The 15783-nt window shown below is 57.6% G+C and overlaps 1 protein-coding gene across 1 annotated transcript in view; it reads left to right on the forward strand.

Moving 5' to 3' along the window:
* The first annotated feature begins 4294 nt into the window (after positions 1 to 4294).
* Positions 4295 to 15783, forward strand: part of LOC131579230 (collagen alpha-1(I) chain-like) — a 43136-nt gene continuing 31647 nt past the window's right edge. Inside the window, exon 1 of the mRNA XM_058838864.1 lies at positions 4295 to 4475. Coding sequence (XP_058694847.1) covers positions 4422 to 4475 — 54 coding nt within the window. The 5' untranslated portion in view covers positions 4295 to 4421. The remainder of the gene's footprint in view (positions 4476 to 15783) is intronic.

A 15783-nucleotide genomic window follows, 5' to 3' on the forward strand; every position in this document is an offset into this window, starting at 1 on the left:
GTGTCACAGCCCATGTCCCTGTCCCTGCCTGGGGGACAGTGTCACAGACACTGGCAGTGTCACAGCCCATGTCCCTGTCCCTGCCTGGGGGACAGTGTCACAGACACTGGCAGTGTCACAGCCCATGTCCCCTGTCCCTGCCTGGGGGACAGTGTCACAGACACTGGCAGTGTCACAGCCCATGTCCCCTGTCCCTGCCTGGGGGACAGTGTCACAGCACTGGCAGTGTCACAGCCCATGGCTCTGGGACTGCTGTCCCTGTTTGGGGGACAGTGTCACAGCCCATGGCAGGGACAGCACTGACAGTGTCACAGCCCATGTCCCCTGTCCCTGCCTGGGGGACAGTGTCACAGACACTGGCAGTGTCACAGCCCATGTCCCCTGTCCCTGCCTGGGGGACAGTGTCACAGCACTGGCAGTGTCACAGCCCATGGCTCTGGGACTGCTGTCCCTGTTTGGGGGACAGTGTCACAGCCCATGGCAGGGACAGCACTGGCAGTGTCACAGCCCATGTCCCTGTCCCTGTCCCTGTCTGGCAGCACTGGCAGTGTCACAGACACTGGCAGTGTCACAGCCCATGTCCCCTGTCCCTGTCTGGGGGACAGTGTCACAGCCCATGGCAGTGTCACAGCCCATGGCAGTGTCACAGCCCATGTCCCCTGTCTGGCAGTGTCACAGCCCATGGCAGTGTCACAGCCCATGTCCCTGTCCCTGTTTGGGCATCACTGGCAGTGTCACAGCCCATGGCAGTGTCACAGCACTGGCAGTGTCACAGCTCATGTCCCTGTCCCTGTTTGGGGGACAGTGTCACAGCACTGGCAGTGTCACAGCCCATGTCCTCTGTCTGGCAGTGTCACAGCCCATGGCAGTGTCACAGCACTGGCAGTGTCACAGCTCATGTCCCTGTCCCTGTTTGGGCATCACTGGCAGTGTCACAGCCCATGGCAGTGTCACAGCACTGGCAGTGTCACAGCTCATGGCAGTGTCACAGCACTGGCAGTGTCACAGCCCATGGCAGTGTCACAGCCCATGTCCCCTGTCTGGCAGTGTCACAGCCCATGTCCCTGTCCCTGTTTGGGTATCACTGGCAGTGTCACAGCACTGGCAGTGTCACAGCCCATGTCCCCTGTCCCTGTCTGGGGGACAGTGTCACAGCACTGGCAGTGTCACAGCCCATGTCCCTGTCCCTGTTTGGGCATGACTGGCAGTGTCACAGCCCATGTCCCCTGTCTGGCAGTGTCACAGCACTGGCAGTGTCACAGCCCATGGCAGTGTCACAGCACTGGCAGTGTCACAGCCCATGGCAGTGTCACAGCACTGGCAGTGTCACAGCTCATGTCCCTGTCCCTGTTTGGGGGACAGTGTCACAGCACTGGCAGTGTCACAGCCCATGTCCTCTGTCTGGCAGTGTCACAGCCCATGGCAGTGTCACAGCACTGGCAGTGTCACAGCTCATGTCCCTGTCCCTGTTTGGGCATCACTGGCAGTGTCACAGCCCATGGCAGTGTCACAGCACTGGCAGTGTCACAGCTCATGGCAGTGTCACAGCACTGGCAGTGTCACAGCCCATGGCAGTGTCACAGCCCATGTCCCCTGTCTGGCAGTGTCACAGCCCATGTCCCTGTCCCTGTTTGGGTATCACTGGCAGTGTCACAGCACTGGCAGTGTCACAGCCCATGTCCCCTGTCCCTGTCTGGGGGACAGTGTCACAGCACTGGCAGTGTCACAGCCCATGTCCCTGTCCCTGTTTGGGCATGACTGGCAGTGTCACAGCCCATGTCCCCTGTCTGGCAGTGTCACAGCACTGGCAGTGTCACAGCCCATGGCAGTGTCACAGCACTGGCAGTGTCACAGCCCATGTCCCCTGTCTGGCAGTGTCACAGCACTGGCAGTGTCACAGCCCATGGCAGTGTCACAGCCCATGTCCCTGTCCCTGTTTGGGCATCACTGGCAGTGTCGGGTCACAGAGCTGCTGCCTCAGCTGCCGCCTGCTCTGCAGCTTCAGGGGAGCCAGATGCCGTAGGAAAATAAGGCAAATCCTGGTTTTAACGGGAAATTCCTCCTTTGCCCTTGCTGCCAGCAGCTGAAATAGGGAATGTTGATCCGTGCTTGGACCGAATGCCTCAGGGAGAGCGTTATCATGGAATGATGGAATGGCTTGGGTTGGGAGGGACCTTCAAAACCATCCAGATCCCTTTTCAGGGACAGGGACACAGGGCATGGCTGTGTCAGGGAGAGCAGAGCTGCCCCTTCCCTCGTGGCACTGCAGGGATTGCAGGGATCAGCAAGGCTGCAGCAGTTCATGGATCAGGAAGCGATGCAGGACCCACACCCAGATCTAAAGGTGTCCATGGAGAGCTTCACCTCATCTTCTCCACCTGCCCAGACTGTGGAGCATCTCCCCAAACCCTGAGTGTGTCCTCCCAAGCCAGCTGGGAGGATGGATCCTGGCAGAGCAGCAGAGACCCTGCACCCACTGGAAAACCTGGGAGTGAGCTGAAGGCAATTCCCAGCAGGAAAATCCCATCCCATTTCCTGCTGACACCAGGACTACCTCAAAATGCCTGATGTGGGATCTCAGTGTCCATCATCAACTCAAAATGCCTGATGTGGGATCTCAGTGTCCATCATCAACTCAAAATGCCTGATGTGGGATCTCAGTGTCCATCATCAACTCAAAATGCCTGATGTGGGATCTCAGTGTCCATCGTGGGATCTCAGTGTCCATCACCAATCTCAAATGCCTGATGTGGGATCTCAGTGTCCATCATCAATCTCAAAATGCCTGATGTGGGATCTCAGTGTCCATCATCAATCTCAAAATGCCTGATGTGGGATCTCAGTGTCCATCATCAACTCAAAATGCCTGATGTGGGATCTCAGTGTCCATCCAATCTCAAATGCCTGATGTGGGATCTCAGTGTCCATCACCAATCTCAAATGCCTGATGTGGGATCTCAGTGTCCATCGTGGGATCTCAGTGTCCATCACCAATCTCAAATGCCTGATGTGGGATCTCAGTGTCCATCATCAATCTCAAATGCCTGATGTGGGATCTCAGTGTCCATCATCACCAAGGGGCTCCAGGAGAGCCGGAGAGGGGCTTGGGACAAGGGATGGGGTCACAGGACAAGGGGAAATGGTTTCCCACTGCCAGGGGCAGGGTTAGGACAAGGGGACAAACATCAGGGAGGTTCTGTTCACAGCAGGGGTGACGGGATATTGCAGTGCCCATCCCAGAGGAAGGGCTGGAGGTGGCACTCAGGGCTCTGGGCTGGGGACAGGGTGGGAATTGGGCACAGCTGGGACTCCATGGGCTGGGAGGGCTTTTCCAGCACCAGTGATTCCTCGATCCTGCTGGATCGGATATTAAGGGGAAACTTTTCGTGGCACAGGTTACCGGCTGTGGCTGTCCCTGGATCCGGGCAGTGTCCCGGGCCAGGCTGGGCTGGGTTGGGCTGAGCTGGGCTGGGCTGGGCTGGGCTGGGCTGGGCTGGGCTGAGCTGGGCTGGGCTGGGCTGGGTTGAACTGGGCTGGGCTGGGCTGGGCTGGGCTGGGCTGGGCTGGGCCGGGCCGGGCTCCGCTCGGCTCGGCTCGGCTCCGCTCGGCTCCGCTCGGCTCGGCTCCGCTCGGTTCGGCTCCGCTCGACTCCTCTCGGCACGGCACGGCCCGGCTCCGCTCGGCTCGGCTCGGCTCCTCTCGGCACAGCCCGGCTCGGCTCGGCTCGGCCCGGCTCCGCTCGGCTCGGCTCCGTTCGGCTCGGTTCGGCTCCGCTCGGCTCCTCTCGGCACAGCCCGGCTCCGCTCGGCTCGGCTCGGCCCGGCTCCGCTCGGCTCCGCTCGGCTCCGCTCGGCTCGGCTCGGCCCGGCTCCGCTCGGCTAGGCTCCGCTCGGCTCCCCTCGGTTCGGCTCCGCTCGGCTCCCCTCGGCTCGGCTCCGCTCGGCTCCGCTCGGCTCCGTTCGGCTCCCCTCGGCTCGGCTCGGCTCCCCTCGGCTCGGTCTCACCGCACGCCTCGCGGCCCCGCCCCTGGCTCAGCCCCGCCCCTGGCTCGGCCCCGCCCCCGGCTCGGCCCCGCCCCCTCCTCCATCCGGGTACTTCCCTTGCCCGCCAAAACCCCCGCGCGCGCTCCCGGAGCCCCGCCCCTCAGCTCCCAGCCCGCCAATCACCGCACGGAAGGAGGAGCTCGCGCAGCGGTCACGCCCCCTCGCTGACCAATCACGGAACGGGGAGGGGGCGGTCCCCGCGCATGCGCGCGCGGGGCGAGCGCGAGTCCGAGTGCGAGTCCCTGGCGACGGCGCGGCCCCGGCGGAGAGCGGGACCGGAACGGGGACACCGGGACACACACGGGGACACCGGGACACACACGGGGACACCGGGACACACACCGGGACACACGGACACTGCGGCCCCGTCCCGCCGCCATGGAGCACAGCCGGCAGCAGGAGGAGGAGGAGGAGGCAGAGGAGCGGACTGAGGTGAGCACGGGGTGGGGGGAGCTCGGGGTGGGGCGGGTGGGAGCAGCCGCTCACCGTCCGGAGCGGTTGTGTGTGTCCCTGTGTGTGTGTGTGTCCCTGTCCGTGTGTGTCTGTGTGTCCCTGTGTGTGTCTGTGTCTGTGTGTCCCTGTGTGTGTCCCTGTGTGTGTCTGTGTGTCCCTGTGTGTGTCTGTGTGTCCCTGTGTCCGTGTGTCCCTGTGTGTGTGTATATCCCTGTCTGTTGCTCCCTGTGTGTGTCTGTGTGTCCCTGTGTGTGTCTGTGTGTCCCTGTGTATGTCCCTGTGTGTGTGTGTCCCTGTGTGTGTGTGTATCCCTGTCTGTGTCCCTGTGTGTGTCCCTGTGTGTGTGTATATCCCTGTCCGTGTGTCCCTATGTCCCTGTGTCCGTGTGTCCCACGCCATCACTCCGCTGCTCCTTATCGTGCTGGGACTGGCACAGCAGGCCCGGTGTCACCTCCTGTCCCTACAGAGTCTCTCAGTGGTGTCCCCAGTGCTGTCCCCTCCTGTCCCCTGCAGTCTCTCAGTGCTGTCCCCTCCTGTCCCCTGCAGTCTCTCAGTGGTGTCCCCAGTGGTGTCCCCTCCTGTCCCCTGCAGTCTCTCAGTGGTGTCCCCTCCTGTCCCCTGCAGAGGCTCTCAGTGCTGTCCCCTCCTGTCCCTGTAGTCTCTCAGTGGTGTCACCTCCTGTCCCCTCCTGTCCCCTGCAGTCTCTCAGTGGTGTCCCCTCCTGTCCCTGCAGTCTCTCAGTGCTGTCCCCTCCTGTCCCCTGCAGAGGCTCTCAGTGGTGTCCCCTCGTGTCCCTGCAGTCTCTCAGTGCTGTCACCTGTCCCCTGCAGTCTCTCAGTGGTGTCCCCTCCTGTCCCCTCCTGTCCCCTGTGCTCCCCAGCAGGCCCCAGGCTGGCCAGGTCCCTCCATGCCCCTCTCCCCCCGGGAGAAAGGAGCCAGTGGCTCTGGATTCCTCCTCCTCTCCTGGGAAAAGGCCACGAGTTCTGTTATTGTGCTAATTCTAGTTTAATAATTATGGATTAATCAGTTCCCTGTTGCCCTGCAGACAGGTGAGTGCAGCTGGCACTGACCCTGCAGGGAGGTCAGGGACAGAGGGGCTGCAGTCATGGAGTCACAGCATGCTCTGCTTGGAAGGGACATTCAGAGTCACCCAGTGCCACCCAGCCATGGCAGGGACAGCTCCTCCTGTCCAGGCTGGCCTTGGGCACTGCCAGGATCCAGGGGCAGCTGTGCCAGGGCCTGCCCACCCTGCCAGGGAACAATTTATTCACAATTTCTAACCTAAATCTTCCAGCTTTTCATTTAAAGCAGTTCCCCCTTGTCCTTTCGGTATCTGGCAGTGTAAAAAGTTGTTCTTCTTTTTTAAAGTCACCTTTAAGTTCTGGGAGGTGCTGGAGGTGTCCCTGAGCTCTTCTTTCTGCAGTGGCTCTGGGGAGGGATCACACCCAGCTCTGTGCACTCCTGTCTGTGCTGGAGACAGGGATGAGATCCTGGAGGTGCAGGAATCACTGTCCTGCTGGGCTGGGCTCCTGTGACAGCACTGGGGACATCCTGGACATGCTGGGAACAGGGATGAGATCCTGGAGGTGCAGGAATCACTGTCCTGCTGGGCTGGGCCCCTGTGACAGCATTGGGCACATCCTGCCTGTGCTGGGAACAGGGATGAGATCCTGGAGGTGCAGGAATCACTGTCCTGCTGGGCTGGGCCCCTGTGACAGAGCTGGGGACATCCTGCCTGTGCTGGGAACAGGGATGAGATCCTGGAGGTGCAGGAATCACTGTCCTGCTGGGCTGGGCTCCTGTGACAGCATTGGGGACATCCTGCCTGTGCTGGGAACAGGGATGAGATCCTGGAGGTGCAGGAATCACTGTCCTGCTGGGCTGGGCTCCTGTGACAGTGTTGGGGACATCCTGCCTGTGCTGGAGACAGGGATGAGATCCTGGACATGCAGGAATCACTGTCCTGCTGGGCTGGGCTCCTGTGACAGCACTGGGGACATCCTGCCTGTGCTGGAGACAGGGATGAGATCCTGGAGGTGCAGGAATCCGTGTCCTGCTGGGCTGGGCTCCTGTGACAGCATTGGGGACATCCTGCCTGTGCTGGGAACAGGGATGAGATCCTGGACATGCAGGAATCCGTGTCCTGCTGGGCTGGGCTCCTGTGACAGCACTGGGGACATCCTGCCTGTGCTGGGAACAGGGATGAGATCCTGGAGGTGCAGGAATCACTGTCCTGCTGGGCTGGGCTCCTGTGACAGCGTTGGGGACATCCTGCCTGTGCTGGGGCAGTTCTGGGGGTCACTGTCCCTCTGCTCTCAGAGTGAAAAGCTCCAGGGTGGCAGCTCCAGAGCCAGGAAGGAGCCCAGAGCTGCAGCAGCCACCTGGAAAGCAGGGGTAGAAACCTCACCAACTTCTAGAAACATTCCCTGGGAGGAAGGACAGGCTGGGAGAGGCTCAGTCCTACCAGGACAAATGATAAAAACTGGCACAAAGTGCAGGAGACCCTTTCTGGGGACGGTCAGAGACACGGCAGAGACCTCTATAATCGAGTTGGGTGTTAGGAGTTTATTCCAGGGTGTGGGATAGAGAGAGCTCTGCTATGAGCCAGCAGATAGAGCTCAAAGCAGGCTCAGAGAGAACAATACAAAAGGGGGTAAAATACGAATACAGGAGCTCAAGACTTAAGATTGCTGAAAAAGAGAGGAACAGAACAGAAGTGAGAGAGCTGGGGAAAAAAGAGTATGTAGAGAGTGTGAGGCAAGAGGGCCAAGAGAGACCAAGAGAGACAAGAGAACCAAGAGAGAGAACTCTCTTTTACAATTCCTTATATACCCTATACATTGAATATTCTATTCCTTCACTAACCAATCTTCATCAGTACACTAATACAGTAACATTTGTGTGTGACCTATAGAAATCTCTGATTTTCATATTTTTAGTTATCTCAGGCTCCTTCAGAGCTTTCCTCATGAGGCTGGGGAGGGGTCTCAGTTTTACTGGGGGACAGAATGTGTTCTGGCACACCAGCCCGCTTTCTTTGAATTATTCAAACCCTGCTTTCATTTGTATTTCCTCCTTAGCCTTTCTGGATACAGAGTCATATTTATAATTCCTTTCTAATTCTACCTTCCCAACAACAAAGGGTGGAAACAGCCTTGGGAATAACCAGGACACCTTAAAGGCGTTTCTGACTGGTGGCTGTGGGAGCTCAGTGTAATCCTAATGCAGTTTCCATAGACCTGCCCTGTGTGTTTTCAGGAAGGAGAACTTGCACAGGACAGCAGGGCTGGATCCTGCACTGCTGCTTGTCTTATCCCTCCCTTATTGGAGGGAAATTGCTGGGTTTGGTGTTCAGCCATGGCTGCTGCAGTGCTGTGAACTCTGAGTGCTTTTTATTTGGAAATTGGGATTTATTTCCCAGACATATTTAAACAGAAAGGATTTTCCTTCGAGTGCTGATTTCCAGGTGAGTTCCCCAGGCACGCTGATCCCAAGCTGTGATGTAAAGCAGTGAATTTTCCTCCGGTTTCTTGTGTCCCCTTCATTCTGCCCAGCCCAGCTCAGTTTATTTGGCTCCTTTTTGTGTCCTCTGCTGGTTCCTGGTGGCCGTTGCTTCCCTCTGTGTTTGTTTTGCCCCAGGGTGTGAGCGCTGCTCTGACAACCGAGCTGAGCTCTGGGAATGGACCTGGGAATATCCCTGGGAATGGACCTGGGAATGGACCTGGAATGGACCTGGGAATGGCTCTGGGAATGGACCTGGGAATATCACTGGGAATATCCCTGGAGCTGAGCTCTGGGAATGGACCTGGGAATATCCCTGGGAATGGCTCTGGGAATATCCCTGGGAATGGCTCTGGGAATGGACCTGGGGATATCCCTGGGAATGGCTCTGGGAATATCCCTGGGAATATCCCTGGAGCTGAGCTCTGGGAATGGACCTGGGAATATCCCTGGGAATATCCCTGGAGCTGAGCTCTGGGAATGGCTCTGGGAATGGACCTGGGAATGGCTCTGGGAATGGACCTGGGAATGGCTCTGGGAATGGCTCTGGGAATGGCTCTGGGAATGGCTCTGGAATGGCTCTGGAATGGCTCTGGGAATATCCCTGGGAATGGCTCTGGGAATGGCTCTGGGAATGGCCCTGGAGCTCTGGGAATGGACCTGGGAATGGCTCTGGGAATGGCTCTGGGAATGGCTCTGGAATGGCTCTGGGGCTCTGGGAATGGCTCTGGGAATGGCTCTGGAATGGCTCTGGAATGGCTCTGGGAATATCCCTGGAGCTGAGTTCTGGGAATGGCTCTGGGAATGGCTCTGGGAATATCCCTGGAGCTGAGCACTGGGAATGGCTCTGGAATGGCTCTGGGAATATCCCTGGAGCTGAGCTCTGCTCCCTGGAGCTGCTCCCTGGAGCTGAGCTCTGCTCCCTGGAGCTGCAGGTGCAGCCCCAGCAGGCAGGAGCAGTTTCTGCTGCCCCAGGAGCCCTGCCCTGGCACCTCTGCCCTGTCCTGTTCCATTCTGAGCTGATTCCAGCTCATTCCACAGAATCCCCTCTGGAATTCTGAGGGGCTGGAGCATCCCATGGGATCCAGGGCTGGAGGCCAGCAGGGAACAGGAGCCCCCTGAGCTGCTGTGCCCTGCTCACCTGTCCTGTCTCTGTCTCACACCCTGGCACAGAAACCAGCACACATTTCTGCTGGATTGGCCTTCAAATGGGCTTCAAAACCTTCAAAATCTGCTCAACTCTTCCCTCGAGGTTTTGCTGAGTGAGGAGAGGCTGGGAATGATGTCCCAGCTGAGCTCTGGTAATTTAAAGGTGTTCTGGGTATCAGAGTGTGACAGTGGGGAGGAATTCCACAGCCCACAGAGCTTCTTACTGTTTATTCCACTTTTAATATCAGCTTTATCAGCTTTGTCCATTTCCTCTTTCAACTGATTTTTGATGCTGAGGATGATTTAAGCCCTGCCCTACCAGGTTTTTGATTTTACATTTAACTGGTGTGATAGTTGAGTCCCAGAAGGATCAGGTTTATGGTTTTCATTCTTAAATGCTGCAGATTGATGGTTATGTTCCAGAGTGTCCATAATTCCTTGAAATTCTGCTTTTTTTTGGTTAAAGTTAAGTAGGAATAGCAAGCTAAGGTACCTGCTGACAGAGGTACCTTTTATTTCAGTGGTGGAAAAGATTCAGGAATGAGCATTTTCTTAAGACCTGGGGGCAGTGGGATGCAAAGTGCAGCTGTTGTGTGATTTAAACAAAGAATAAATGAAAAAGCAGGGGACACTCAGTGCTTTTTCAGTGGTGCAAGGCTGAGTGTGAAGGAGTGGTAGCTCCTGGTTGCAGACAATAACTCAGAAATGCTGTTAAATGTTGGTGTTGGAGCTGGGATTTGGGCAGCAGGCAGGTGAGGGGGCTTTGCACAGGAATGAAGATCTGATGGCAGAGCTGCCCTGGGTGACTCTAAATTTGATTTGCAGTGCTCAGGAGGAGGCTGATGCTGGAGGGAAGGTGCTGGGTTTGGTGTTCAGCCAGGGCTGCTGCAGGGCTGTGAACTCGGAGTGCTTTCATTTGGAAATTGGGATTTATTTCCCACAAAAGCTCTCACCAGCTGATCTCTCATGGTCCTTTCTGAGAGAGCTGCTCCAGGAAACACAAAGGAATCAGTTCAGGATGAACAGAAAGAGGAATTGTGGACAGCAGTGGGGTAACCCCAGGTGCTCTGAGATGTTCCTGTGTGCCTGGGGAGGAGTTTGGGGTGAGGATGGAGGCTCAGGACAGGAGCTACTGGGATAAACTGGGCAGAGCCCAGTGCAGAGCTGGGCAGTCTGGGGGGGCTGGGATGGTCCCACAAAAGGAACCTCAAAGCTCTTTGGAAGGTGGAGATGAGCAGGAGATGTGTCTGTGGGTCCTGCAGGACAGGAGATGTGTCTGTGGGTCCTGCAGGACAGGAGATGTGTCTGTGGGTCCTGCAGGAGGACAGGAGATGTGTCTGTGGGTCCTGCAGGACAGGAGATGTGTCTGTGGGTCCTGCAGGACAGGAGATGTGTCTGTGGGTCCTGCAGGACAGGAGATGTGTCTGTGCGTCCTGCAGGACAGGAGATGTGTCTGTGGGTCCTGCAGGACAGGAGATGTGTCTGTGCGTCCTGCAGGACAGGAGATGTGTCTGTGGGTCCTGCAGGACAGGAGATGTGTCTGTGGGTCCTGCAGGAGGACAGGAGATGTGTCTGTGGGTCCTGCAGGACAGGAGATGTGTCTGTGGGTCCTGCAGGACAGGAGATGTGTCTGTGGGTCCTGCAGGAGGACAGGAGATGTGTCTGTGGGTCCTGCAGGACAGGAGATGTGTCTGTGGGTCCTGCAGGACAGGAGATGTGTCTGTGGGTCCTGCAGGAGGACAGGAGATGTGTCTGTGAGCCCTGCAGGAGGACAGGAGATGTGTCTGTGGGTCCTGCAGGACAGGAGATGTGTCTGTGGGTCCTGCAGGACAGGAGATGTGTCTGTGGGTCCTGCAGGACAGGAGATGTGTCTGTGGGTCCTGCAGGACAGGAGATGTGTCTGTGAGCCCTGCAGGACAGGAGATGTGTCTGTGGGTCCTGCAGGACAGGAGATGTGTCTGTGGGTCCTGCAGGAGGACAGGAGATGTGTCTGTGGGTCCTGCAGGACAGGAGATGTGTCTGTGGGTCCTGCAGGACAGGAGATGTGTCTGTGGGTCCTGCAGGAGGACAGGAGATGTGTCTGTGAGCCCTGCAGGAGGACAGGAGATGTGTCTGTGGGTCCTGCAGGACAGGAGATGTGTCTGTGGGTCCTGCAGGACAGGAGATGTGTCTGTGGGTCCTGCAGGAGGACAGGAGATGTGTCTGTGGGTCCTGCAGGAGGACAGGAGATGTGTCTGTGGGTCCTGCAGGACAGGAGATGTGTCTGTGAGCCCTGCAGGACAGGAGATGTGTCTGTGGGTCCTGCAGGACAGGAGATGTGTCTGTGAGCCCTGCAGGACAGGAGATGTGTCTGTGGGTCCTGCAGGAGGACAGGAGATGTGTCTGTGGGTCCTGCAGGACAGGAGATGTGTCTGTGGGTCCTGCAGGAGGACAGGAGATGTGTCTGTGGGTCCTGCAGGACAGGAGATGTGTCTGTGGGTCCTGCAGGACAGGAGATGTGTCTGTGGGTCCTGCAGGACAGGAGATGTGTCTGTGGGTCCTGCAGGACAGGAGATGTGTCTGTGGGTCCTGCAGGAGGACAGGAGATGTGTCTGTGGGTCCTGCAGGAGGACAGGAGATGTGTCTGTGGGTCCTGCAGGACAGGAGATGTGTCTGTGGGTCCTGCAGGACAGGAGATGTGTCTGTGGGTCCTGCAGGAGGACAGGAGATGTGTCTGTGGGTCCTGCAGGAGGACAGGAGATGTGTCTGTGGGTCCTGCAGGACAGGAGATGTGTCTGTGGGTCCTGCAGGACAGGAGATGTGTCTGTGGGTCCTGCAGGAGGACAGGAGATGTGTCTGTGGGTCCTGCAGGAGGACAGGAGATGTGTCTGTGGGTCCTGCAGGACAGGAGATGTGTCTGTGGGTCCTGCAGGACAGGAGATGTGTCTGTGGGTCCTGCAGGAGGACAGGAGATGTGTCTGTGGGTCCTGCAGGACAGGAGATGTGTCTGTGGGTCCTGCAGGAGGACAGGAGATGTGTCTGTGAGCCCTGCAGGAGGACAGGAGATGTGTCTGTGGGTCCTGCAGGACAGGAGATGTGTCTGTGGGTCCTGCAGGACAGGAGATGTGTCTGTGAGCCCTGCAGGACAGGAGATGTGTCTGTGGGTCCTGCAGGACAGGAGATGTGTCTGTGGGTCCTGCAGGACAGGAGATGTGTCTGTGGGTCCTGCAGGACAGGAGATGTGTCTGTGAGCACCCAGCCCCGTGAGCACCCAGCCCTGTGAGCACCCAGCTCCCCGTTTCTGCAGCCCATCCCTGGTTGTTTGTTTGTTGTGTCAGGACCAGTGGTTGCTCTGCTGGGTCTCATCTCCTGTGGGCCTTGGGCAGCCCCAGGATCGTTGCACAAATTGAATCAGTTCAGGGTTTAGCAGCTCTGCTGGTGCCTTGGTAGCAGGAGGGAATGGTTTGGGTTTGCAGAGCTCTGCTGGTGCCCTCATGGCAGGAATGGTTTGGGTGTGGAAAGCTCTGCTGGTGCCTTTGTGGCAGGAATGGTTTGGGTTTGCAGAGCTCTGCTGGTGCCTTTGTGGCAGGAATGGTTTGGGTTTGCAGAGCTCTGCTGGTGCCTTTGGGGCAGGAATGGTTTGGGTGTGGAGAGCTCTGCTGGTGCCCTCATGGCAGGAATGGTTTGGGTTTGCAGAGCTCTGCTGGTGCCCTCATGGCAGGAATGGTTTGGGTTTGCAGAGCTCTGCTGGTGCCTTTGGGGCAGGAATGGTTTGGGTTTGCAGAGCTCTGCTGGTGCCTTCATGGCAGGAATGGTTTGGGTTTGCAGAGCTCTGCTGGTGCCTTTGGGGCAGGAATGGTTTGGGTGTGCAGAGCTCTGCTGGTGCCTTTGGGGCAGGAATGGTTTGGGTTTGCAGAGCTCTGCTGGTGCCTTTGGGGCAGGAATGGTTTGGGTTTGCAGAGCTCTGCTGGTGCCTTTGGGGCAGGAATGGTTTGGGTTTGGAAAGCTCTGCTGGTGCCTTTGGGGCAGGAATGGTTTGGGTTTGCAGAGCTCTGCTGGTGCCTTTGGGGCAGGAGTGGTTTGGGTTTGCAGAGCTCTGCTGGTGCCCTCATGGCAGGAATGGTTTGGGTTTGCAGAGCTCTGCTCTCACACCAGTCCTGGCTGGAGAAACAAGGTCCAGCTCTGTGTTTCTCACACCTGCCAGCTCCAAATCCTTGTTCCATTTCTGTGACTCTTTGAAATGTGTGGTACTTGTTGGCACGTTCACAGATGAGGGATGTTCCCAGCTCTAGTGCTGAGCTGTGTGCAGACAGTGGGACTTTGCATTCATTTCACTAGCTGGTCTGAAATGCTGATGATTTTTATCTAATTTGTGCCACCAGGCTTCTGGCCAAAAAAAAAAAATAATAAAAAAAAAAGATGTAAAACTGGATTGTGCAGTTTAATGAGACTTTGATGTCTTTCTGAACAGCTTTTTGCAGATGTGTCAGGGCTGACAGGGAGGTCTCTGATGGGAGATGGTTGGGTTCCAGTCACATCTCTTGGCATGAGGGGAATTGTGTCTGTGTGTGACCCCTGAAGGGCTTCCTCCCTGCTCTTCCTCCCTGCTCTTCCTCCCTGCTCTTCCTCCCTGCTCTCCCTCCCTGCTCTTCCTCCCTGCTCTTCCTCCCTGCTCTTCCTCCCTGCTCTTCCTCCCTGCTCTTCCTCCCTGCACATTCCCAGCTGGAAGCTGCTCCAGGAGGGATCAGGACACAGCCCTGGGGCTGCCAGAGGGATTCCTGCAGTCCCTGGGGGCAGAGCAGCAGATCCCTGCTGCTCCAGGGGGATCCAGGTGGATCCCTGCTGCTCCAGGGGGATCCAGGTGGATCCCTGCCATTCCAGGGGGATCCAGGGGGATCCCTGCTTCTCCAGGTGAATCCCTGCCATTCCAGGTGGATCCAGGTGAATCCCTGCCATTCCAGGTGGATCCAGGTGAATCCCTGCTATTCCAGGGGGATCCAGGGGAATCCCTGCTATTCCAGGGGGATCCAGGTGGATCCCTGCTATTCCAGGGGGATCCAGGGGAATCCCTGCTATTCCAGGGGGATCCAGGTGGATCCCTGCTATTCCAGGTGGATCCAGGTGAATCCCTGCCATTCCAGGGGGATCCAGGGGGATCCAGGTGGATCCCTGCTATTCCAGGGGGATCCAGGTGGATCCCTGCTATTCCAGGGGGATCCAAGGGGATCCCTGCTGCTCCAGGTGAATCTCTGCTATTCCAGGTGGATCCAGGTGGATCCCTGTGGCTCCAGGTGAATCCCTGCCTGCTCCAGGTGGATCCCTGCCATTCCAGGGGAATCCTTGCCATTCCAGGTGGATCCCTGCCATTCCAGCTGGATCCCTGCCATTCCAGGTGCATTCCCGTTTGTCCCTGCCATTCCAGGTGCATTCCTGATATTCCAGCTGGATCCCTGCCATTCCAGGTGCATTCCTGATATTCCAGCTGGATCCCTGCCATTCCAGGTGCATTCCAGCTGGATCCCTGCCATTCCAGGTGCATTCCCGTTTGTCCCTGCCCAGCAGCAGCAGCAGCTGCTGACTCCCAGTGGCACCGGGCTCTCACTGCAGCCCGGGCCAGGGAGAAAGGCAGGACAGGCTGGAGATCTTCCCTGAGCTCTTCCTTGTGCCAGGACAGGCTGGAGATCTTCCCTGAGCTCTTCCTTGTGCCAGGACAGGCTGGAGATCTTCCCTGAGCTCTTCCTTGTGCCAGCAGCTTCCAGAGCTGGAATTCCTGCCACGTTCCCTCTGGCCACTGAGTCATGTCCAGCTCTGAACTCTGCCAGAGTGTCCCACACCACACACAGCAGGGAGCAGCTCCCTGGGCCAGGGCAGCTCAGCCTGGCTGACAGCAGAGATTGTGCCAAAAACTTGGGATGGGATGGGATGGGATCCATAGGATGGGATGGGATCCATAGGATGGGATCCATGGGATGGGATCCATGGGATGGGATGGGATCCATAGGATGGGATCCATGGGATGGGATCCATGGGATGGGATCCATGGGATGGGATGGGATCCATGGGATGGGATGGGGAGTGCACACAGCTCAGCCCTGGCAGTGTTCACAGCCTGGGATGGGATGGGATGGGATGGGATCCATGGGATGGGATGGGATCCATGGGATGGGATGGGATGGGATGGGATGGGATCCATGGGATGGGATCCATGGGATGGGATCCATGGGATGGGATCCATGGGATGGGATGGGATCCATGGGATGGGATCCATGGGATGGGATGGGATGATCTGTCCAGGGAATGCTGCAGCTCAGCCCTGGCAGTGTTCACAGCCTGGGATGGGATGGGATGGGATGGGATCCATAGGATGGGATGGGATCCATGGGATGGGATGGGGAGTGCACACAGCTCAGCCCTGGCAGTGTTCACAGCCTGGGATGGGATGGGATGGGATGGGATCCATAGGATGGGATGGGATCCATGGGATGGGATGGGGAGTGCACACAGCTCAGCCCTGGCAGTGTTCACAGCCTGGGATGGGATGGGATGGGCTGGGATGGGATGGGATCCATGGGATGGGATGGGATGGGCTGGGATGGGATCCATGGGATGGGATGGGATCCATGGGATGGGATCCATGGGATGGGATGGGATCCATGGG

The sequence above is a fragment of the Poecile atricapillus genome, chromosome 4, assembly GCF_030490865.1.
Source record: "Poecile atricapillus isolate bPoeAtr1 chromosome 4, bPoeAtr1.hap1, whole genome shotgun sequence".
Lineage (NCBI taxonomy): Eukaryota > Metazoa > Chordata > Aves > Passeriformes > Paridae > Poecile > Poecile atricapillus.